We start from the raw sequence: 26,476 nt of genomic DNA, 5'->3' as shown, positions 1-26,476 counted from the left end.
GCTCCTCTCGAATAAAAATCTGTTCTTTTCAGCTCATATGTGCCAGATATTTTCAGTCTGACTGAACAAAACCACTTGTGTTGCCTGTCTCATTCGACTGTTGTGACCTTTTCCAAGCACACCTCCCATCAAGGTCACTCAGATCCTCTTAGTCGTCCTGAGATCAAGGCTGAAGCACAGGGGAGATCGCACCTTTGCAGTTGTGCCAAAACTTAGGAAGGAGTTGCCTCTGCATTTTAGGCAGGCCTCTACGCTGTCTGTCAATAAACCCTGCCTAAAGACACACTTTTATTCCTTGGCCTTTAACTCACTATGACAGCCTCTTTTCTTCTTATTGTCCTGCTGTTGTTCTTTTGTCCTTTTGTCTTTCAAACTGTTTCACTTATTGTGCTTCTGCTGTGTTGTCTTTGGCTTTGGTCTCTGGCTGTTCTGATATTGTAGCAACTTGGGTCGACACTTGTTGCTTTTAAATGTGCTTTATAAATAAAGTTGGATTTGGCTGGTGCGTTGGTGTCACTGCTGTTTGGTTGTAGCATTGCTGATCTCAGATTAAAGGCCTTGACAAAGGGTCAAGTGGAAACACAAAACCCCAAATCATTAATCATCACTGAACACGTGGGAAGGAAACAACACGGGTTTTAGAGGATAAATCGATTATTTTGCTCCTCCGGTGTGAGACAAAATGTCTGAATGTCCTCTTTATTTAGTTTAAACATAGTTTTCTTTATGTTTTGGATAAAGAAATGTTATAAGCGCCCATGTGGTGAGAGGGAAACAGTCTGCTGACTGATCAGCTGAGACGCTCTGCAGAGAGGAGAAGGCTGTCTGCAGAACACACAGAGGGCCCGAGGGTCGGCGTCATGCTGGAACTTCTTCTGCTTTGAGTACGGAGAGAGTTTCTCTTTAAAAACCTCGTCAGCAGGCAAGAAAACAACTGCAAGCATTTGGAAACATCTTACAACCTTCTGCCTGGATGAGAATAATGAAATGAATCGCACTTTATTGACCAACGTCATGGCTAAATACAAAGAAGTCAGATTTTTATTTTGTTTGGAGTAAATGATGTCAACAATGTATAGGAGCCTCCAGGCTTCTGGCGTCTCGCTATTTGATTTTAAATTGATGCTCAGACTTGATACTGATCACCTTTAAAGCAGGTCTGTGTCGGGCCCCCGAGCTACAGAGCAGATATGTTGACCCTGTATGAGCCAGAGCCTCACATCCCCAGGTGGGTCTGTGCCGGCGCTGAAATCTAAAGTGTGTGTGGACCGACCTGCGTGAGGAGATGAAGCTCACACAATCTCTGACTCCTTAAAACCTTGATCTTTACAGACCTGCTTTTATCTGATGTTGTCTTTTTATTGTTTTTTCCTTTTTTTGTTGAGATGTCTGATTTCAGCAAAATCATTTTTTTTTTTTTTGTTATTCAATTTTTGTGTATTTACAGACAAGCTGTCAGTCCTCAAGAAGCCTTGAGTCGCCATCTTAGTTTTTGTGAAACCAGAAGTCACTGTTCTGCTTGATTGGTTAGGTTTTGGCCTCTGATTGCTTAGTCAGCAGGTAGCCCTCCTGCTGGACATTAGAAACAATGCAGGTTTAAGGCTCTTCAGCATCAGCTTCACTTTCAGACCTAAAGGCCACAAACACTTCTTTTATACCGTGAAAGATGTGAAAGATGAGAATCAGCGGGCCTGTGTGATGAGCCTCAGTCTCAGCTCCTACCTGTGCTTGTGGATGAGAGCGTTGAAGGCCATCCCGTCTCTCCAGCTGGTGGAGAAGTTGTGGATGTTGACGTTGGGATATCTGGACAGGAAGAGGAAAGGACAGCACGTCAGGTTCTCATGTTCGACTGACGCTGCTGAAAACGCAGACTGTCAAACGTTATCAGCCTCCACTCTGAATCTAAGAGGCGATTTTCTTTCACTGCAAACAGAACTAAAGCTTTCAGAGATCCTGGTTAATGGTGGAAAGATAAAGGCTTCTTATTTGTTCACCCGCTTCGGGGGAAACAGGGCTGATGGGAAATGTAGTCTGAATTTTGGAGGAACAGGATCCTTAAGCCCGTGTAGACTCACCCTGCTGTCTTCATCTGACACCAGAGCAGCAGAGCATCTTTGGCCGACTTCTTCTCCTTGTTGTCCTCCGTCTCCACACTGATGTCCTGGATCTGAGAGACACACACACACACACACACACACACAGGCTGAGTGCTGATGTAACAGACTTTTATTGAGAAAGGCGATAGCTTCCAACAAAACCGTCTCTTTTGAATCATAAATTTGAGGTTTATTTACGAACTAAGTGAAGAGTTTGGATTTGTTTGTAATTGTCTTTCTGAGACACTAAATTTGTTAGAATAAACTTCATTCTTGGCGTTTGACAGTTGATTAAACACATTTTAAAGTTTAGTTTAGGAATTTGTTCAATCAAATTTTCTCTCTTCCCTTGTCATTAAGCAAACTGCAGACTCATTTGTAAAGGAAGCCAGATGAGTTACACCACAGCGTGAAAAGATTAAGAGCAACAGTGTGTACAGAAATCTGAGCTCTCTCAGAGATCATGGCATCCACAAAGAAATTAAATGACTGTGAAAATAGCGCCAACTTTTAACTGATTTGCCTAAGGGCCTTGAATGCAGCTTTAAACCTTTCAACACAGATGAAATTTAACATGCGCCAACATATGCACACGCCATTAAAAAATTCCCAACTAGACAGGCAAGATGAACAAATACATCATCACACACACGTGTTGTTGTTTTCAATCTTGTCATGAGCCACTGGCATCCACGTGTAATCCACCCCAAGCAAGATCCACCGCCACGATGCGTTCGCTGCCTGCAGACTCGCAGCTACACGTCTGACCCCTCGGCCGAGCCTGAACCTCACAGCTAAACCCAAACCTTCGCCTACTTCTAACGATGCCCCTAAAACCAACTCTCAAGCCTTCAAATGGTCCTGACTTTGATAAGCTGTCCTAAAATACTCTCAAAAAACGTCCTTCATTTTGAACTCATGTTCTCACGTTGTAAAACCTGTCACTGTCCAAAAACCTCCACGCCTCCCTATACAGTCCTCGCCACCCAGACGTGTCCCTACTTTCTAAAAAAACATCCTCACACAGGAACTGTCCTCATTTCCCAAAGTCCTCCATTTTCTAAACAGTTTTAAACTCTAATAGGTCCTCACAAAGGTAGTACAAGAGCAAGCGCACACCCACAAACACACACACCTCACCTTCATTGATTGACATCCATCAGTTTCCGTCTGACAGAAGCGTGAGCCACATCTGAGCCACAAATCAGCAACATCAACACCACCAAAGCGTATCACACACACACACACACACACACACACACACACACACACCCACACACCCACACACACACCCACAAGCCCGTCTGTCAATCTGCTCTCGGCTCCATTTCGCCCTCATTCCTCCACTGCTGGATTTAAAACCACTAAAAAGAGTTTTTTAATCCTCACGGCTTATAAAAGCTAAATCCTTTTCACCCAACTGTTCACTGTCCCCAAAGATGACATCACCGCCCGACATGACACGACAGCCTCATCAGCATATGGTGAAGTGACGCTAACGAGTGTTTTTCTCTCATTTATTCAGTGAGGCGAACGCGCTTGGAGCAGATAAAGAAGCTCAGGACTGATTGTGGGGGGACGTGGGGAGGTGAAGGAGAACTTTAACAGTGTTTAACGTTGTAAAGATGAACTGGAAAATGTCCAAATAACAGTAAAATATTAAGTCATTTAACTGACAACATTTAATCTTTCAGTAAATGATTAAAGATTTAGCAATGTGACATTTGTAGGATTATGAAGGATTTAATATTACACTGACTCTGCTTTCACACCTGCAGAAATCACGTGGAACTTTATCTTTTAATTAAAAATATGAATGAGGATTCATCTGATGTTTTATCACGTTAACAGCTGATGTGACTGAGTGAATTCATCTCATCTTGGGATGCTAACTAGGGTGTCTTATTGTACCTGGAAGCGGAGGATGATGGTCCAGATGAGCCCCAGGGTGAGGCGGTGGTTCCCGTCGACAATGTCGTGGGAGCCCATGTTCTCCAGGTGGACCCTCTGCTCCTTCAGGAACTGCAGAGCCTTGTCCACGTTCTCCAGACAGTGGATCCGCATCCGGCCCTTGGTGGGTTTGGGCTGAAAGAGAAACAAATCTGTTTATTTACCTAAAAAACCAGGAAACCGTGAACGTGTAGAGGAAGAAAACAGCTGCGGACACAGCTGAGTGGTTTCAAACTGACACTTCTTGTTTTGATAGTGTTCTCTGCTGAGGGAGAGTGGGTTTGTTATGCAAGAGAACAACCTTTACTTTACTACATTACTAAATCATAATTTAAAAGGATTTTCTAAATGTAAACATCGAAAAACAGGAAGAGATGTTAATACTTGAAGCAATAAATATCTCCAAAAACCAATAAATTACATGCAGAACCAACAGTTGCAGCTCATTTCTAAAGAAACCACAGATCTTCAGTAAGAACTGGTGCTTTATATTGATGTTCACGAGGAAACATTTCTTCTGTAATGTACATACTGTGATTGTCGAGCTTTTCATCAAATGACTCAACAAAAGCCTGAAATATTCTGGTGATCAAAAACTTGAATTTGTATGTTTTTAAATGAACAAAATTTTGTCTATTGACTATTCAGTTTATTTCTGTAGTAGCGTACTTAAACATATGCTTTAACAGTGATTTCTGAATTTTGTTGAAGATGTGAAGACTTGGAAAAAAAAGTTTAATGAACTGGCCTTTTTTCATAGTTTGAAAATGTAAGCACTGTCTTCTGGATCTGATTTATGCTGGACATGAAAAGACAACAAACAGTATATCACCATCTACAGACATTTTATTATTAAATGTCAATTGTCATTGCCATTTAATGTAACAGTACATAGTTACTGGCAAGTCTCCATCCCTCTCTAATACATGGATCAAAATAAAGGAGTTTGTTGAAGTAATTTAACAAGTCCCTGTGATGCTGCTGTGACAACACACAGGTTGGCATCACCTGGGTGACAGTGCTGTTTTCTAGCTGACTGAATGAAAGACAACAAGTGAGTGACGGCTCAGACTTTATTTTGGAGGAGGGACTTTTAGGGTGATAACCTACTTTACTGCAGAGATTCAGTCCTGCATCAGACAGATGTCTGACAGCTCTGTAGTTACACAACAAACAAAGAATTGACTATGCTCGTCACACTGTCTTCCTCAGAGCTGTTTTTTCCACTGACAGGCTCAGATTGTTATTCTTAGTGTCTGACAACATTATGGAAAGGATCCCTACAGAGACAGACCTGTGAGGTCCTTGCAGTTTAACCACAGCGCTCTCTTCAAAAGGCACCAGACTCCATTGACAAAAACAGTGATTTTATCAGGGAGGCATTGCTGGTCTAGTTGCTGTGAATTAGGTGTTTTAACAAATTATTTCAGATCCAAAGCAATTTCACAGATCCAGGCAGCATGTACTGCGGGGTAAAATTACTGTTTTTGTCAATGGAGTCTGGTGGCTTTGAACTGACAAGCTTAAACAAGACATTCAGGGATGTCACCTTGGCCTTTGGGAAACACTAATCGATAATTTCTGACATTTTATAGGCCAAACACCTAATCAGTGCATGGAGAAAATATTCAAAAGATTAATCAAGTGGTGATAAAAATGCATAAAAAACGCGTTTCTTCAATGACCTATTCCTGTTATTGAATGATTGGTCACTACAGAACTGCAATAATATTAGAACTAATTTCAAAAGAGTCCATCTGTTTTTTAACCAGCCTCTGTGCTGTGCCTGTGTGATACATGGAGGATTAAAGCCACAGGATGTTCTGCAGGAGCACAGCTCTGATGTAATTAACACGGACCAAATGATAATAAAATAAAAGTCCGCCTGGTCAATATCTACCTTCAAACTGAGTCAGTCTGTACTGGGGAACATGTGTGACCAGCTGGGGATTATCAACCTCATTTCAGCCTCCTGTCTGGCTGCTTCTCCTCCTCTGCTCTGACTTTTTCCATCCTCTCCTGAACTTGATTGATGCTGTTTGTCCATTGTGAAGTGGATGTACTATGGGATTAATCAGTCACTCTCACTTGCGTGTCATAATCAGTTTAGTTACTATGTGGCCATCCACAAATTTCACTCAGCAAATTCATTTGTAACTTTTCTATTTTTCCCTAAAGGTTCATATTGCATTACATGAAAGTTTCTACCTTTAAAGGTGCAGTGTGTAGGATTAGTGGCATCCAGCAGTGAGAGTGCAGTTCACGATAGACAGAATAGTCCTCGGCTCACGCCTCCATTAGGAAATACTACAGTGGCCTTCAGGTAAATAACACGTATGATCCCCCAGTTGACAAACTTCTCACAACACAAAATCTGTTAGTCAGCATCAGTGACCATTTGTTCCTTTCTCTTAGAACCACTGCGTTCACACTAAATCCAAGCTGCTTCAACATAAGATCACAAAAGATCCTGTTTGTCCATTCTGGGCTACTGTAGAAACATGACACAGGAAGTGGTGGCTTCCATGGAGGACTTATATCACATCTCATTATTTACCTTTTATTAACTTAACTATCTATCTCTTATTCTTGTCTTTTTTGTTTGTTTTGTGCATTTTGAATTGCACTGATTTGTTTGAAAAGTGCCATATAAATAAAGTTTGATTGATTGATTGATTGTTTGGTACACATCATTATTCAGTAAACACACTGTTGAAAGCTGATGACATTTGGTGAATTAATCATGATGAGCTGGAGAAGAACTGGAGTTAACGATTCCTGCTGACATTAGCAGACAGAGTCTTTATTTAAGGTGAGTTATAAAACAAACCGCTGCCAAAAACGCATTATTAAATTACAACTTTCTGGTCGTAACATTAGTCCTTTACATGGGCGATGCTGTTTAAGTCTTAAGAAATATAAATAAAACACTACATAATAAATAACTACAATAAAACAAATGACCAAGGTGTCAGGGCAGCAATGTTACATCCTGCACCACATGTCCTCTATCCAACACTGACCCTCCCAACTACAGCCAGGACGCCATCCAACAATAACACCGCAGTCTTTGCTTTCCTCACACAGACACATAAACACCACCCAGCTAAAAGTCACTCAGTGATTCAGGACCTGGACTCAGACCAGAGATATTTTGGACTGTTGTTTGCCGGTGGCTCAAAGCCAACAAACCACACTGAGATTCAGTGTTGGTCGGTCCATGCAGCTCCAGATCAGCACTTTATTCCATAAAAACTAAGCATAACAGTTTGGTGCTGATCTGAAGGGGGAATTTCCCCAATCAGAGGGTTTTCAGCTGTTTTTAGACTGAACTATCATGCGCCTTATTGTGTATAGAGCTGCCAGGCTCCTTCCTTTTTGTTGTGAGGGCTTGCAATGTCTCTTTTACTCAACCAGGATTTATGTATGATCTTTGCAGTCTTTGCAGATCCGGAGCAGTCTTAAGGCTGCTCTTAGCAGTCTTAGCTTCTGTATTATTAAACCTGGGTCCTACTTGTACATATTCTGGTGTCTAAATGACTGGTAGGTACCAAAAGTGTTGGAACCCCCCCCAATAAAGTGTTTTTTGTGCCACTGACAGGCTCAGATTAATGGATGTGTGTCTGTCCAAGGCTCCAGCCTGTCCGTCCTTGGGAGCTGGATCTCTCCTTCATTGTGGTGCTCCGGAGGTTTCTCTTTTCCCACTGGGTTTTTTGAGTTTTTCCTTCCCGAAGAAGGAGGGTCATAAAGGGCAGGTGATGCCTCGGACTGATCCATCGGACTGATCCATTGGCCTCATCGACTGCTGGACTCTTTATTAGATTGTTTGTTCGCTTACACTTGTTTATTTCAGTGAACTTTGTAAAGCACTGTGAGACACTCTGTTGTGATATTGGGCTATACAAATGAATTGAATTGAATTGAATTGAATTGAATTGAATTGAATAGATTGTGAGAAGTGTCTGACAACATTATGGAAAGGATCCCTACAGAGACAGACCTGTAAGATCCTTTTGGTTTAACCACTAACAGACGTTATATCGCTCTCTTCAAAGACACCAGACTCCACAGACAAAACAGAATAACAATCTGCGCCTGTCAGTGGCAAAAACCAGCATTTTTAGTGGACTCGCTTTTACGTAAAAATACGGCCCAGGTTTGAGATGATCACTGAGCCTTTTGATCGGTGTTTTTAAAGTTTTGACATCTTCAGTAGGAACCAGTGGGCTTAGAGCGGAGGGCTGACAGGGTGTCAGAAGGTGCTGAGAGACGGACTAACACATCGTTCACTTTAGTCTTTTCATAGGACTTATTGACAATGAGAAAAACATAGAATAGCACCAGCGTTCTCCTTAAGTGCAGCCTTAATGTGCTGATGACTACCGATTAACAGTGTTGTAGATGTCACCATGTCCCCAAAGCTCACTTAAGAACTTAGCTTCTTTCATGGCTTTGTCCATCATTTCTACTGGCTATGATAACTATGGTGTAGTTGTTGGAAGTACCCTTTAAATGTTGCCTCTGCAATGTGGAAGCAGCCGCTCGCTCTCAGATTCTTCTGCTGCTTCTGGGGGCGTTTTGGCTTCATGTAAACCCTGAAAGTTACTCAATGACCCCTTTCACAACTCTAGCACCCCCCACACTGTCTCCCACTGTTATTCCCCCCCATCTGTCCTACTCACCACTTTACTATTACTCGGGTTTATTTCAAAATGTATGCCAATAACCTTTTTTCCCCCCCAAGTCATGTCTCTCATTCTTTCTCCACTCCCACTAATTCATCCTCCCTCTTTTCCCTTTGTCCTCATTTTTCCTCTCCTGACTTCCTCCTCCATGATGCTACAGATTCTCTGGCGCTTTGTCCCAACAACAAACATGGAAAACTGTAGAACTAAAATAAAGTGGTAGAATGTGAAATAATCAGTGTATAGAGTGAAGTTATATTTAAGTCCTGGCTGACTGTGTCTTCTCTCTCCGTGTGTTTGACAGGTTGTGAAAAGGCCGGATGACAGCAGAGAGGAGAGAGGAGAGACTGGCGAGACGGCCAAGAAGAAGAAGAAGAAGAGGAAGGGAGTTTGGCTTGTAGCACTGGAAGTCACAAGGCGGGGGGGGTGAAATTTGTGCAGGGTTCAGGCTCTGTTTTCAGAGTCATACTTTTAATACCACACAGAATTGTGTGAACTTAAAGCGACCACAGTCATGATCACAGCCACCAACGTATGGAAAACCAGCTGCAACTATGTTTTTTTGCTATTCATACACATCTTTTCAGTACCTCCCAGCAGTTTACAACAATAATTCCTAATAATATGACGAATTAATGCACATTACCTGGTGATAGGAAACAAATAAAAAAATGTATTCAAGTTCAGTAAAATTGGTGCTAAAATCAACACTTGAATCAACACAGTGAGCTCCCAAGCAGCTGCAGCAGATAATATATGTGAAACAGTCTCCAGTCCCATACAGATACATTTTAATAACTAAAAGTACGGCCTTCATCAGAAAAGAGACAAGATTCAACACTTTTTTATCATCAGTGGCCTTTTTCTGAGCCAACTGAACTCAATGATTTTTAAGATTTTTCAAGCAATGCAGATATCCTGGCAGGCAGGCGGATAGAAACACAAAGCGCAGCAAGACTAACAGTAATGTATTCCTGTTGCTATGGTGACGGCAGACCAGTAGAAACTGTATCTCCAAGTGGACGTCCGTCCGTCCGTCAGTCACTCACAACACACACACACATTCTTGTCTCTCTATAGTTGAGAGGACACTCAGTAACCCTTAACTTAGCTGTGACAAATCAACGGCTAATCCTTCCCTTAACCTAATTCTCACCTTTATCTTAACACCAAATCTCAGCCCTCAAACGACCTTTTGAAGTTTTGAAGCAGTGATGACCAGGCAAAATATCCTCACAGGCAAAATGTCTGGTGTAAAACAAAAATTTGTTCTCACAACTATAAAAAAAAGACATGCTCACACACACAAAGACAGGCCAAACACACCAATCAACATTTCCTTCTTATCATTTATGCACTCTGGGACTTTTACAATGAAAACTTCTGTCAGTGTAAGTTTCATTATTCGCAACATTAATGTGTCACCTACAAGAATGTCTGAGCAGCTTGAACACAAAAGTAATGCAAAGTCAAAGACAGCGCCTGTGTTTGCTTTGACTGATTCATTAAATATTTCCATGATTTAACACTTTGGATACTGGTCAGCGGAAAAGCAACTGCTGAGAATCTGTTCCTGCTGTACCTCATCCAACATGCGTGTTTGTCAAACCATCAGACAGGTTTTTAATTCAGTCTCAGATTTATCCAGTTATTTAACCACCTGACAGGAGTAAACACGAAGGTTAATGACCCTGAATGGGTCTGTTCATCATCCACAGCTCTGTGAAGACAATGAATACAGATGTGATGTTAACTTGACCACTGAAAGTCCCCTGAAAATCATTCTCATTAGTGTCATCACTTATTAGAGATCATGTAAAACACTGCTGCTTGCCTGAAAGTCAGATAAATGATTTCAGGATGGGACGTTCTGTAAAATGTTTCTCTGGATATTCTTATTGTGAGCAACTGATCATTAAAGGGGACATAATATGCAAAATGCACTTTCTAATGCCTTTTCAACATAACTGTGTCTATGGTATCTGTAGGGACCCTCACACTATGAGAAAAGACCATATTCTCTCCTCTCTAAAATGCTCCGTTTAGATTAGGCCCCTCTCGTGACCTCACATGCAGGGATCTGTTGATCATATGACTTCTTGCAGCAGGCTGATGGTCCCACCCACTGAAAACCTGAGTCCACCTCGCTGTCTTCTAATAATAATAATAAGATATTGATGATACGAGCAGAGCAACAGATTGTTCTGCTGTCGGCTGCAATAACAACAGTGTTGATGTCCTCCCCCATCTGAGGGGCTGAAGACCAGAGGATTCACTTTATTTTGGAGGAAAATGGGATGTTTCTCATGCAACTGAATTCATGTCCGTTACCATTATTTGTTTCTGATTTACAAACACTCATGTTATAAACATTACATGTGCTGATGCCATTCATTTACATCTGCTCAGGTTTATCAAAGCTAACTTGCTAACACCATAAGCTACATCAAAACTAAGCTACACACACTAATACGCAACAAAAAGCGACAGAGACAGAGAGTGATGGTGGTGGTTTGTTGTTAATGATTGCGAGAGTTATAAATGTCAGTGTTCAAACAACCAGATATGACGAGTGGGAGAGTAGAGACACCCAGCAGCTGTTCATGTGTGTGCAGCCAGGGAGGGACTGTCACTGGAAATAATGCTAATCTGCTCTTGAAGCCTTAATTAATGAACAGTGTGATTCCTGTTTTCACAGAGACTGGAAGACAGATAGTTAATAAGTAATATGTTTTATTTTTCTATTTATCCTGAAAAAAATAACAAAATTATTTTACAGGCCTATTTGATATGAGAAGATTCTCATCTACAACTTAAAATCTGAGCTTATCAAACTCACTTTGTCTTTTTTATATGTAAGAAATTAAATCAAAATAAAACATTTATCACAGTGCTCTTGAGAATGTGTGTTCTGTACATTAACATGACTGCATTCAGATCATATCTTTGCAGATTTATGCTGCAAGTTTTACAGAAATGTTGCCACAATGTGAAACCACCACCAAAAGACCTGAAAGAGTCAAAGGCACCAGGATTTTCCAAAATGTTGACCAGCTCCTTTCCCTGTACCTCCCTGCCTTTCAAAATAAAAGCCTCTACAGTGACGTTACGTACCAGTCTCTCTCCTGAAAGGACCTCCAGCAGTTTGATGAGCATGCGTCCATCCCTAAGGTCCATGTAGAGGTCGGTGATCCGACAGGAGACTCTGGACAGGTGAGAGTTCACCCACTTGGTGAAGGTCTTCTTCTGCACCGCCTCACGCTCATCTGGACAAGACAGAGGAAGAGAGAGGATCAGGAAACTGAAAGCTCTGGATAAAGCCAGTAAGTGGACGTGGACAAGAGTTTGACAAATGAGAAAATAAACTCATTTGTCAAACTCTTGTTTCTAAAGGTTTCTGACAGTCAGAGCAGCACGTATGAGTCCTCCAGGTGTGTTTCGATGTGTATGTGTTTCCTGTGTGTGTGTGTGTGTGTGTGTGTTCTCAGCATCACATAGGCTCATTGTTCCTGGAGAACTAGTGTGTGTGTGTGGGAGAGGTTTCCTGTGCCTGACAAAGACAGACTAAATCTAAATCACTGCTGTAAATATTCACACACACACATACACACGAACTGCAGTCTGACAGTAGACACCTGCTGTCTGCAACACAACTTAGTTTATTTCCCAGAGGCCTGATGGTTATTGTTACTGCTCGCACGCACACACAGACACATTGAGAGTGTCATCACATATAGTGCTGCAGAGACTCAAAGTTTATGTGTGTGTGTGTGTGTACGCATGTGAATACACAGTATATCAGAGCATTTCCTCTGCTGAACTCGACTCGACTCAGTTGCCATGGCAACCTACTCTAAGGAGGAAGTTACGCAACCTGGCACCGAGAGGGAGGACAGGGCGTGACCCACACACATGCGCGCGCACACACACACACACACACACACAGCTGCTGCAGATTCAGTTTCTCTAACACGATTATTTCATGAGACAGAGGTCAAAGGTCAGAGGTCAGCAGCCTGTTGACACTCCAATCTCACCAAGTCTTTAAACTTCAACTTGTGATCAGACGTTGGTGACTCGCTGCCAGCAACCAACCAAGACTGACTGATGGAAACCAAAGGTGGAAACACTGGATTTTATAATCATACTGACGATGACAAAGAAGCGACGTTGAATGAAGAGAGGTCATGTCATAGCTAATACTGATGCAGTGTGTTGGATCTGTGAACAAGATATGGCTCTTTTCCTCTGTTAATACACTTATTACACATTATTAATACACATTACTCTAATGGATTTGCTTACCCGGTCTTGCGACAGTTAAAAAGTATTGTGCAAAGTCAATATATCACTATTCCCATTAATTTTGGGTTTAATTAATTAAAAAGATACATTTTGGCTGATATGAGGTGTCCGTGTTTGTCTGGAATTCTTGAACTGCGACTTGAATGTTGATGCTATTTATTTAAGACAGAAACTGCTAATTACAATTACTCTCACGAGTCTGTGTTTTTTCTTCATTTTTGTTGTAGAGCTGCAACGATTAGTTGATTGATAGTTGATATCAATTAGTCGATCGACAGAAAACTAGACGGCAGCAAATTTTATCCTCCACCGATCGTTTAAATACTTTTTTGAGAGGAAATTCAAAAAATGTGACGGTTCCAGGTTCTCAAATGCAAAAAATGCATTTGCTGCTTTGCTTTATAATAAATTGAACATTTGAGCGATTTGTCAGACAATTGACGAGGTCACCGTGGGCTCCAGGATATTGTGACGGAAACAAAACAGTCAGAAATTGGAAGGAGGTCATGAACTTAATGCAGAAAATGAGACACGAATAAACTCCGTTTGACTTCTGGAAGGAAACTGACCGATAAACACACACACACACACACACACACACAGATAAGTGATAAGAACCCCTGACTTCTTTTATACATGCAAACAAACATTCATACAAAATCTATGACCTTCAGTCTGTGTCAGCTTGGAGCAACACAATAGCGTCAGTGTTCACTGGCATTCAGCAGCTTTATCACTCCCCACAAACACACTGTGGAGTTTCTGATACCAGGCTGGAGCTGCTGGACACACAGCGTCGCTGCGTCTACGATCCATCGGTTACATCCACGGAGGGACGCCGCATTGGTGACAGAGCAGAGCTTGAAACACTGTTAGCAGGGGAGCTTTATGCGACATGCTAATACAGATACGTACACACACCAAAGACCAGTTCACAGTAATGTACTGCTGGAATATGAGAGCCCTTATCCTGTAAAAACACTGGTTTGGCCCAAATATATATATATACACACATTTTTCTAGGGCTGCAACTATTTCTTATGTTTGTCAATTTGTAGGTTATTTTCTTGATTAATCATTTGGTCTAAAAAACATTAGGAGACAGCGACAAAAGCCTTTGATCGAGTCCTAGAACCTAAAGTGACTCCATCAAACGTGTTGTTCTGTCGAACCAACTTTTCCAAATCTGAAAATACTAAATTTATTACAATGTAAGACTGAGGAAAGCAGAAAATCCTCACATTTGAGAACTTGGAAATGTTACTTTTTTGGCCTTTTTGCTTGAAAAATGACTTCTGTGAATCTGTCAGTAACACGTAAATGTCCTTCTTTGATCTGCAGTGCATCTTATCTCCATCTTCATGCTTCCTCCTGTATTTTCTACAGGCACGCAGTGCTGTGTGTCCACTTGCTATCTGGCCTCTGTGTGTGTGTGTGTGTGTGTGTGGGTGGGTGGGTGTGTGTGTGTGGGTGGTGGGGCTTCCCCTTCCTGTGCTGAAAAAGAAGCAGATGCTCGTCCCAGCAGGAAAACAAACACACAAAAAATGCTCAACTCCACCCATAGAGCCCAGGCTTGTAGAGTGCATGTATGCGTGTGTGTGTGTGTGTGTGTGTATCACTTCTATTATCAATATTCAAAGGTGGTGCTCTGTCTGGAGCTCTGGCCTCTTTCCTCTTTTTTTTCAAATCTGTACACATTTATTTTTACTCAACACCATTTCAAATATTTTTCAAGTAGTAACCATTCATTTTGATTAAGCTAGCATTCGACAATGGGAAGGAGTGGTGAAGATACAGGACGTGCAGCGTACTGCCCTCTAGTTCCACCAGTCCTCTCTGATTCCAGCACACTTGGCTTTTGTCAGTTCACTGAGACGGGACTTTATAAAAGATCACAGTCTGTGTTCCTGTGCTGCTCTTTTCACAATGACACAGAGGAAAAAAGCCTTAAGATTTGACTTAAAATGTGAGACTTGACTGCATATTTGTCAATGTGTGTGATTTCAGTGCCTTATGTGAAGGTTGTTCTATGACCAAACCAAACCAAACTGAAACAAAGGCTCGAGGGTTTATCAGTGTCTAAGGGACTATATCAATATTTCAGTTTTAGCTGCAGCGGAATTCGATAACATTTCCAACAGAAGTCGTTTAGCATTGAGCTAAATAAAGTGGTTTGTCCTGCTAATGCTAAGGTACACACACACACACACACACACACACACACACACACACACACACACACACACATACACCTAAGCAGAACTCAATGTCAATGGCTTCAATTACCATTCCTGGCTTTCTGGATACTGCTGAATCCACAAGACACAGTGAGTGTGTGTGTGTGTTATTAGCGCTGGAGTAGACAGTGATGTATTGATGGCTTGACTCTCTGTGGGTCAATAACACACACATACACACACACACACACATAATTACAGCACAGGATGACCTTAACCTGAGCCTGAGGAAACACACACACACACACACACACATACACAGGCCAGACACACGCACGCACACACACACACACACACACAGGCCAGACAGGGGTGTGGACTTGTTTGTCTCCATTGGGACAAAAAACAAAACAAAAAAAAAAAGAATCAATGTCTCCTCCCACTTACAATGAACGCCTCACACACACACACACACACACACACACACACACAGAAAGGAATGTACAGCCTGAACATCATGTGAGAGGCATCATTCCTCGTATCATCGTGTGAATGTATCATTCTCATAAGCCACACACACACAGAGAACAATTGTAAGGCATCATGGGAAGTCAAGGTTGTGATATGACAAGAATTCATAACACAGTTTCAATACACATACACGTCATTGTCCATTTCAACACACACACACACACACACACACACACACACTGTGAGGGCAGATGAGGACATGGTGGCAACTAATAAACATTTTATTTAACTTTTGGCAATTTCAGTTCACCAAAATCCCCTAAAATAAAAAACAATTAACATCTTTCTCCAAATATTTAAACAGTTGGAGAACGATGGGAGGAAAAGGAAAGGAAAGGAAAGGAGGCAAAGGCAAGTGAGGTAAGAAAAAAATAGCATGAAAGGAAAGAAAAACACAGGAAGGGAAAGGAAGTAAGAACATGATCCAGCTGTAATTAGGCTTCTCTGTAGATACAAAAGAAAAGAGCCACAAACAGAAGATTTGTGTCCTGAACTGAGCCTTCAGGCAGCGCTCCTGCCCAGCTAAGTCCAGGCCAGAGCAGCTCCACCAATCAGCTTCTTTCATTTACACATTCGGTTAAGGTCAGTGTCGGGGTCAGGGTCATCTCAGCCCGACCCCCAACGGACGGACGGGGGGGGGGGGGGGGGGGGGCTTATACTGAGAACGGCATCACTGAAAAAAACCTCCTGAGAAACAGCACACTAAAAATGATGTATCTTATCACACACACACAGCTGTGCTCCCAAGGGTGATGACTGAAAACACACACCCATACACAGATATAGTCCAGAGTGTGTGTTAATGTGATTTAGGTTAAGATTAAGTGTGTGTGTGTGTGTGTGTGTGTGGCTGGGGGATTTTCGGAAAATGTCTCAGCAGTTAGTTATGATCTTACTGTTCCCTCCCTCATCCACGAATGACTAATATTTGGTTTTGTGTAGGTGTTGACATACACGCACGCACACACACACACACACACACACACACACACACACACATCTAAAATAAATCCTAGATTAGATACATGAGTAGGAAGAGGTGGACTGAAAGATTAGGAGGAAGACTGGAGACGACTTGTCATCTACTACGTCTAACAAAGTTTTATGTCATTTTAGAAGTGAGGGTGGGCGAGCTGGCGGTCACATTGAAACACCTTTGGTAAGAATCTACTGGTGCACAGGTGGTGTCGTCTCTTGAATTTAAAACCTAAACTGGATCCAAAACTAAAGCCGGCTACTGAAACCCAACCAGAGTCTGGACACATCTTTGAAGGAGCCTGGGAGGAGCCTTCAAACACAGCCGACACCTCGTTGTCAGCACGGAATGACCCTTTAACATAAAAATGTCCTCTGCTGAACAGGAGAGAGGAGGTGGATGGGGTAAGAAGAGGGGAAGGAGGGAGAGGAGAAGTGGGAAGATGAGGAGAAGGAGAAAGGAGGGGAAGAGGAGGAGTAGGTGGAGGAGGAGGAGGAGGAGGAGGAGGAGGAGGAGCGTAGCTATGACCGTGTAGACTTCATGTGTCTGTGTGTGTTAGACAGGCCGAACATATCAAACATCTGTTTCCACTAATACTCAGTCTGTGGTGTGTTTCCAAATCCAACCCAGTTCTGGGCCATTCACGGCGGATCGCATGACATTAACCAAACACACACACACACACGATCATATAACCTTATCAAAATACACACTTCCAGTTTCGCAATTCCAGGATTCCAGCATTCCTGATCTCCCATAGGAGGAGCAGGGAGGCCGCTGAATGTTATCCTTACTGTGTGTGTGTGTGTGTGTGTGTGAGAGAATGTGTGTGTGCTTTACTTCAGATCAGTGGAACGCATTTCCTTCGTCATGCTCGTGATTATTCTACGTATTGTGTGTACAACATGAGTGTCCACTGTGTGTGATTCAGCTAGTGTTGAATATGTTTTATGTGCCTCTGTGTTGCAGGTTTTAATTATTACCTGACATTGTAGTGTAATGGGCTCCTGTAGGGTGTTCTTTTTACACACATTAATATTCTCTTGTGTCTTACTAAATGATGAGGAAGAGTATTAGTGCCAGGCACATTCTTTCTAATAGCCCAGGGTGGGCGACTCCACTGGCTCCTGGCAGAGCACAGGAGCTGCTCTTCTAACCCTGCCTCAATCAGTTAGTTTGTAAAATTACTGTTTTTGTCAATGGAGTCTGGTGGCTTTTGAAGAGTGATATAATGGGGCAGCAGGGCTCATCAGTTCCAACACCTTTTGTACCTACCAGTCATTTAGACATCAGAATATATATAAATGGGACCTGTGTTCAAAAATACTGATGTTACCCTTTAAAACAAACCTATAAAATAATGTGTAAGAAGATGCCAAATTAACTGAAAATGTCTCCTTGTGAGCAGGATGTGAAACAGAATCCATGAAGAAAACCTGTAACATCATGTTTCTGCTGCTGGGCAGAGAAACTCAACATCCTGCAGACAAACAGCAGGAGACTGTCAGATTCTTTCAACCAATCACACGACACAATACTGAGCCTGTCAGTGTCTCAGCCAATAACACTGACCTCTGTTATTGTCTGAAATATGAGAGCAGAGTCGGAATGAATGGAAGTGAATGAGACGCTGTGTGTGTGTGTGGTCAAAACCAAAAAGAGAGGTTTTACACACACACACACACACACACACACACACACACACACACACACACACACACACACACACACACACACACACACACACACACACACACACACACACACACACACACACACACACACACACACACACACACACACACACACACACACACACACACACACACACACACAGTGCTGCGGTGTATTCCCATCGGAGGAGGTAGTGAGCCAGAATTAGGAACAGAGGACTATTGAGGGCTGCTGAACACTGACTGACTGATTATCAGACTGTTGAACTGACTGAAACCATATGTCTGTTTACTCAATGACATTTTCACCCAGAACTGTGTTACACACTTATTGAGTCCATCGAGTCTCAAGTCTTCAGTGGCAAACTACAAGTTAACTACTTACAATTAGAGCGTTTCAGGTCTCAGGACACACGTTTACATGCACGCTAATATTCCACTTTTATTCCAAATTTGACATTACTCTGAATTTGATCTATACAGCACATTCAGAATATTCATCTCAGTTTGGGTTTGAACAAAATGTTACGATTTTTGCCTTTATTGTGTTACTCTATTTTAAAGGGTTAGTTAGGATCCAACACAATATTTGTGCAACACACAATAGCACAAACTAACTAACAGACTGAGGCAGCAGTCGACCAGCAACTCCTCTGTTCTGCAAGGTAAAAATGCTGTTTTTGTCAATGGAGTCTGGTGGCTTTGAAAAGAACAATATAACAGCACTAACAGTCCAAGTCTCAAGTTTGCACCTGCATGAGCACAAACTGGAAGAGGAGCTACGGTTACTGAGCAGAACAGTAACAGGGTGGAGCTTGTTTGCGAGTTCACACTTTCACACATTCAGAAATCAGCCCTGATCCTCCTCCTCTCACACACACATTCACCCAGTGTTGCATCATCTGATTCCAAGCTGAAAATAGGGCAAAAACAAACTTTACTTTGGTCCCTATTTCATTAAGGTTTCTTAATTAACAACAGCAGGTAAACCTCTCAGGTTGAAGTCCATGCATACTGCTGACAACTGACAGAATTAAGAAGCTATCTTGCTAATACAAAACATGTTTGCTCAGGATGGGACTTGCTCAGGTTGCGGTTGATTTACTTGGAACTGCTCAGACTTAACTGTGGACTTTGAATTGGGATTAGCTCACGTTAAACTCAAGCTCATCCTCATCCAAAATCCTTTTTGGAAGTAAGACTGACCTAACACATCTTAGAAAGTCAGTCAGACTTTTCTATAGGAACTATAGGTCCCACAATTTGGGGGTTTTGGGGGATGTTAACAGGAAGTCACTGAGTTAGCCATGGGCTACAACTTCAGTCCCAGTTTTGTAGCCTGTATTTGTTCACAATTTGGCAAAGTGACACCTCCATAAGTGTGCTGAATTAGTTGTTGGCTGCTCCTGTCTGCAGTGTACACGTGGAAGTACAGACACCTACGGCTGGATTACTGTGACACTGAAGAAAACTTGAAAACAAGAAGATTCTCAGGCAGGTTCTGCAGTTATAAAGGAGGGTGTTTTAACATGATTTCTTAGTGGTTTTATGGACGTTTATTTACAGAAGACACTGGAGATAATGGTGATGATAAAAACCGGTCCAAAGTCTTTTGGAAGTCTTTCGGACCAAACATTACTTGGACATTCAGACGCAAACACACACACACATGCCCTACAGGACAGGAAGTTTATGTCCTTGAGGAGACACACAAAACACTGCCATATTACACAGCAACACCTCCTTAAAGGAAACACACACACACTCACTCTGATAAAGCAGCCAAGCCCGTGTAACATTTACATTCCTGGTGCAGGTCATTACAAAACACCACCAAGATAAGAGACAAGATCACATTGTCACACACACACACACACACACACACACACACACACTTAACCTATCACACAGATCTAATTGACTCACCAACTGAAATCTTTATTATCAAGCTCACTCATTTTCAGATCGGCTGTTAGTGATTAATGAGAGTTATAAGAGCTCTGAGAAGTTGTATTTGTGTGTGTTTGAGTATGTGTGACTGTCTGTGTATGTGGCCTGCTGTTCTCTTCACACTCTGACAGCTGAATAAAGACTCCATGCCTTCCTCCTTCCTCCTACTTTCCCTTCATGCTGCTTTTTTCTAACAGTCGTCAGCGAACAAATGGGCTTTTCAGCATCACTGTCAGTGGAAAAACCAGAGCTGATTCACAAGGCTGTCACATTCTCTCCACTGTCAGCCATCAGGAAACACACTGCTGTCGATATAAATCAGCTTTCCTTCATTACAGAGACCATGTTAAGTTCCCCACAGTGACTGCTCACTGGTGGATGACTGAAATTCCTCATCGCTGAGAAGAGAAACTCTCTATGGGTGTGTGTGTGTGTGTGTCGCTTAAATGCTAATGAAACAGTGTCAGCATGCCACAGACATACATCATTATCTAATAAGTTTCTGCATGTAGCACAAAGTTTATCTTATCAGCAGAAATAGTCAAAAGTATCTTAATACTGAGTTTCGTTTCAGGACCTGTCGGACTGCTTTTCCTACATTATTAATATTTTGGTAATAATAGTAAATAACTAAATAATGCAGCCTTATTAACACGTAGAGGTTTTAAAGGATTATACAAATCTTTTTCCCAGCTTTTGTCACTGAGACGGGTAAGGCCCTGATCAGACAGAGAGCTTTTCAGCAGCCTGGGGTGGCTTTTTCTTATTGTTTTTGACGAGAGTGGACTTTGAACATTGAAACACGTTTTGCCTGCTGTGATCATTCCTCCGGTTCATACTGAACATCCAGACTGCCAGCCCAAATCTGTTTTTGGCACATCCAGATTGTGTCCAGGTTGATATTTAAAAAGCCTGAAAATAAGAACCAAGATATGTTTGGAGGTGGTTTGAAATGTGTTTCGGATCAGATTTCTATAGATGCATCTCAGCCCGGACTCTCAGGCCGCTCAAATCGGATTTCAAAGTTTCACAATTTGACATATGACAACATCAAATCCGGAGTGATCAGAGGTGGATCCACGCTGCTGCTAGCAGAACAGTACAGACGACACTGAGAACAGTGGTGCGATTTGACAGCGCAATTGTAGGTGGAGCACGAGATGATGGATCTCCATTTCTCACGCATCAACGTTGGAAAGTTGCCTCACCGGTGTGCGTGGTTACTGAGATTGGTCATGCCTGGACACACAAATCTGATCTGATCACTTGTAAATAAAAGTGTGGAACAAAATCCACAGCCCTCATTCTGAGCAAAAATGATTCAAAAGTTCAACCTACTAATCACGTTACATTCAGAGAAGGTGGAGGCTGTAGCAGGATGTAGTGATTGCCATAATATTAACTGCGTTCTTCGTGTCATTGGCTCTGCAGTGTAGGTAGAGGAACAGTTTTAGCTGTCACCGAAGTTCATCTGATCAGATTTGTGCTACTATTTTTAACCTTATAAACACCTGAGCAGAGACACTATAGTAGTCAGAGATCTATATTTGCATATAGGGTGGAGACCACTCAATAACCACCACTGTGATCATTTTTGGTGTGAATCACGTCAGTTTTTGGTAATTTAGTGAATAACTCTAACTAAAAGTCTGTGGTTTGAGTGAATTTCTCTTTTTTAAAAACATAACTAAAGATAACTGTTCATCCTGTGCAGCTGATAGCAAACACAGACACACACACTTTATCAGTTTATTTTTAGAGTGTTTTTTTTTATTTTATGATGTTTTTCCCTCTTTGCTCAGATATGCCCCGCCCCCTCTCTGAGCATGCTCAGTGGAGCGCCCCCATCAAAGAGCCCTTTCATGCCACAAAGCTGCATGTGGAACAGAACAACGTGATCACACACACACACACCTACCTACACACACACACACACACACAGAGTGATTTCCCTGTTCTTCCTCAGACTGTCACACACACTCAGCCTGAAAACACATGGCTCCTTCCTTAAACACTTACTCATGTCACTTTCTGGCCAAACAATGACACCGTTCTCTCTCTCTCTCTCTCTCTCTCTCTCTCTCTCTCTCTCTCTTTCTCTCTCTCTCTCTCTCTCTCTCTCTCTCTCCCTCAGTAACTGACACTGCTGACTCCACCTCAGGTGAAGGTTTCTGCATCGTTTCAACACTGTCACCATTTTAGGAAATTTCATTAAATGCAGACCTAAGAATGTCACGAAGAAACAGGAGATTAGGAAAAAATAAATGTATTTCTGTCTGAACTGTAATCATTCCTTAAAAAAATATGAGGTTTTCATGAACCTTCTTCTTTTATAAATAACTGAATATCAGACTTAATTGTCAGGTAATGTTAAGCAGACTTTTCTAATTATTCCTTCTAATCAATCTCACCTGCTCACCACTTATCAATAAAAATAATTTTCTCACTGTGTACTCTTTATTTAATCTTTATTTTTTCTTAGATGGATAAGGGTGTTAATCAATTTCTGAAACTAGCAGTTGTCTGAAACTGGAGGAAAAATGCATCACACATCTAAAACGATGAAAATAGTCGGCACAAATGATGTTAAGACATGATTTGTAGATAAAATGATAAACTGGAAATTATATCTCTGAAATAAACATTAAATTTATATGTTACATGAAGCCTTGAAATACAGAAGATTTAACGGCAGCAGCCAGTCCATAGCCGTAGCCAACAACATCCAACACCATAAAGGTTCATATTATGCCAACAAATGTCAAAAACTCCAATGTGCAAGTGCAGGTTTCAGTCTATACTCAAGATAATGCTGTGTTTGTACATGATGTGTGTGCTGACTGTGTGTGTGTTCTCTGTATGATTGTGTATATTAAAGTCATTAATTAAAACGTTTTTTTTAAATAACCTAAAATACACTCCTACGATTGAAATACATTGAAATTCTCTTTTTTTAACATTTGTGTGCGAAGTGCATGATCAGATTATGTCAGAAGCTGCTGAGTGGAGATCACAGGCTCCCCCTGACACTGATGATGGAGGGTGGAGGAAGAGGAGCAGGGGTGAAGCTTTTCTCATCCCGCCTTTGTGTGAGCTTTATCAGGACGAGACGGCTGAAGCTTCCTTTTAATTTCACTAAGAGGATGGATGGAGGGAGGTAGGGAAGGGCAGTGGGGAGAGGGGGATGATCTGGGCAATGACAGACGCTCTGCAGAAGCTCATGAAACATTGATGAGGTGGAGGAGGAGAAGAAAGAGGAGAAGAGGAGGGAGGACGAAGGAGTGGATAAACACCTTTTCGACAAAGAGAAAGGAGGGAGGACAATGTGGTTTGAACATTTTTGTGCCTTGCAGACCATGTTAGACGCACCCCTCCCCTCTGTTAATCCTCACCCCCACCTCACTCACACACGCAGCTCGGGGGCTCCCATACCACCAAGATGTCTGCTGATTGGCTGGCTCAGGACAACACAGGAAAAGAGGGGGATGATGGGAGCAGAGAGGACTGATGGTTTTGTTTTGAGCATGACTGCGTGTTAGGAGTGTGTGTGTGTGTGTGTGTGTGTGTGTGTGCATGTGTGCGTGTACGATGTGATTTGATCCGACAGGAAGGCTTGTGTGTGCCCCAGTCAATCAATCAATCAATGATTAATACGTATTTTACTGTCTTTTCCACAGTATAGCCCCGCCCACACCAAATTTCAAAACAAAGGACTGGAGGCTCCTCGTGATGGACCGGGACTAACACTGGACATAAATCGACTCAATCACAAAGTCAGTATAACAGTCATCATTTACAAGTAAAGGAAATGCTCCATGGCTGTTCTCCTGAGTGATTTACTTCAGCATTAGTCAGCGTCTAACAGAAAAACCTCCCATGAGTCACTTTAGTGGGCAATTTCATGACTTGTTTCTCTCCATAATTGCTTGATTTCTATCAGGGGATGCTCGCTCAATACTCGTCCTAACGAGGGGGAAGTGCTGCTCCTCAGCTCCTCTCCCTCTCAAATCTCAAGGTCTTTGCAGTGCAATAATCAGTGCCTGCTTCCATATTCATGATCCTCCTGGGAATTGAACCATTGGTCTTTTAGGATGCAACGTGCTGCTCTGGTCCACCTGGGCCACCCATGGGACAACACATGGATTTATATTCACTCGACACTCCACAACTGCCCTCATAAAGTCATCTCCCAGACCTGTTTATCTGTCTGAGCGTTATCTGCTCTGAGAAGTAAAAGGGCTACGAGGGACCATCAGGGTTTCATGAAGAACAGTGATGGGTTTACTCTCAGTTGAAGCCCTGACACGTCAAAGCAACATCAAAGAACCAGCGGTGATGAGGGCCAACAGTTGCATCACCTCATGTACCTGAACACACCACAGACTAAAGCCAACAGCCAATGAGCATGTTTATGCTTGTGGGAGAGGAAATAACTCTCCACACCACCAGGTAGTGGCAGTCTGTATTCCTCAGTCTGTACTCCTTTTGTTAATCAAAGATGGTTTCTCCTCTCATGCTAATCAGAGTGATCTCTATCACCGACGGGCTAAGCCGCCAATTCATCATGCTCAATTGGCCCAAAAAACAGTCAGTCAGAGGTCCAACAAGTGCTGACAATGCAATACACAGCACAAACTAGGGTCACAGACGCTTAACGATGGCCCAACAAGGTCCGATGGTGTTCAGCGCCGAGTTTGTTTTCATAATGCATTCCAATAATGTTTTCATGCAAAACAACATGCAAAATAAATGGCAAAATACACTGCTTCCATTTGTAGAGTGACAAACGATTCACTCTGCAAGCTTTAGGGCTGAGTATTGGTACTCAATATCTTTAAGGCATCGACCGAAATATCTAATACCATAGCAAGTACTACTGAACCCTCTACAGTCAAACCACACCTGCTTTCACTCCATTTGTACCCAGATTCAGAAAATATGAACTATTTGAATAGTTTTGCCAAACGTTCCAAGTCTTCTTCAATTTCAAGCTACCATCAAAATGTTTGAAAGTAAGGCTAGACACCTGTGACTACACACCTTTGGTGTTTGATGATTAAAATAAATGCGTAAAAAGCATACAGATTATTGCTTGAACTACTCTGTCAGCATTGATATTTAAGTGCACTGGTATCAGTGCTGGTGTCCAATCTTTTTAAGCAATACCCAGTCTCTCTAGCACTGCAGAACAATTTAATCCACTCACATCTCAGCACTAAAACTGATCACTTTGACCCTTTCCCCAAATAACACACAAACTCAAAGTCAAAACTTCTTTGATAAGACATCCAATGACATAATGCAATACTTCTATGAGCCTCTAACAAGGTGGACTTCTTCTGGGAAAATTCTTCTCAATTGAAGTCTGAGAGTCTGAGATTTCCAATTGGATTACGGGAAAAAAAAAACAAATCAATTAATGACCATGAGAAGGGAAGGGTTTATACATTTACCAGGAGCCGTGAAAATCAGGAAACTCTCAAAGGAGAAGCTTGTCTATGCCAGCGTGTCTATGAGGATAACTGAGGTGTTGATCGACTCCATTTGGATGCTAGAATCACTTTGACACACTCACTCATTAAAACAAACGATCAGCTCAAAGCCACTTTGCAGTTCTTAGTTTACAGCCCCACAAACCGCCTGCTGCGACCACCTTAACCTGGCCCAGAGCCAGCAAGCTACTTTTAGAGAGGAAGGACAATACTGAAGGTTTCTGGGAATCAGCATGTCGATCGGTAAACCAGCGCCATTAACCTTCAGCTAAACTCAGACTGTCAATAATTTTACACTTAGGTCTTTGTCCAAAAAAAAGAAAAAAACCTTCTGGTATTAAAACTTTTCAATGTACGCATATTAATTGTAAACAACCGTCCTCTTAACTTGCATCAGGTTATTGTTTCTTGCTAGAATTCAAAGAAGATTTGCATCGGATGTGCTTTCTAACAATGCGACAGAGAATAACAGTGATTCAAAATTACTGAAGCACCTTCTATCAATTCCCCCAGTACATACACACTACAGCAGGCGGTTGTCCATATCAAAGATTAATTCCATTGCATTGTGAAACACAGGTATTACTTAGTGATACTAAGAACACTTGATTTCATTGGAGCCGCACTGCTGGAAATCATTT

General features: G+C 42.0%; 2 protein-coding genes across 3 annotated transcripts in view; both read right to left on the bottom strand.

The window, feature by feature from the left end:
- The window catches only part of LOC139210467 (spectrin beta chain, non-erythrocytic 1), a 122,322-nt gene that overhangs the window by 43,033 nt on the left and 52,813 nt on the right, over window positions 1-26,476 (bottom strand). For both annotated transcript variants that reach the window (XM_070840449.1, XM_070840448.1), the window contains 4 exons: window positions 11,846-11,997; window positions 4,008-4,181; window positions 2,076-2,167; window positions 1,723-1,803 (listed from right to left, as the gene is read on the bottom strand). In XM_070840449.1, coding sequence (XP_070696550.1) covers window positions 1,723-1,803; window positions 2,076-2,167; window positions 4,008-4,181; window positions 11,846-11,997 — 499 coding nt within the window. The remainder of the gene's footprint in view (window positions 1-1,722; window positions 1,804-2,075; window positions 2,168-4,007; window positions 4,182-11,845; window positions 11,998-26,476) is intronic.
- The window catches only part of rps27a (ribosomal protein S27a), a 263,072-nt gene that overhangs the window by 207,590 nt on the left and 29,006 nt on the right, over window positions 1-26,476 (bottom strand). The window lies entirely within an intron of this gene.

Source organism: Pempheris klunzingeri, chromosome 12, assembly GCF_042242105.1.
Source record: "Pempheris klunzingeri isolate RE-2024b chromosome 12, fPemKlu1.hap1, whole genome shotgun sequence".
Classification (NCBI taxonomy): domain Eukaryota; kingdom Metazoa; phylum Chordata; class Actinopteri; order Acropomatiformes; family Pempheridae; genus Pempheris; species Pempheris klunzingeri.
This window is presented reverse-complemented; position numbering and strand designations above follow the sequence as displayed.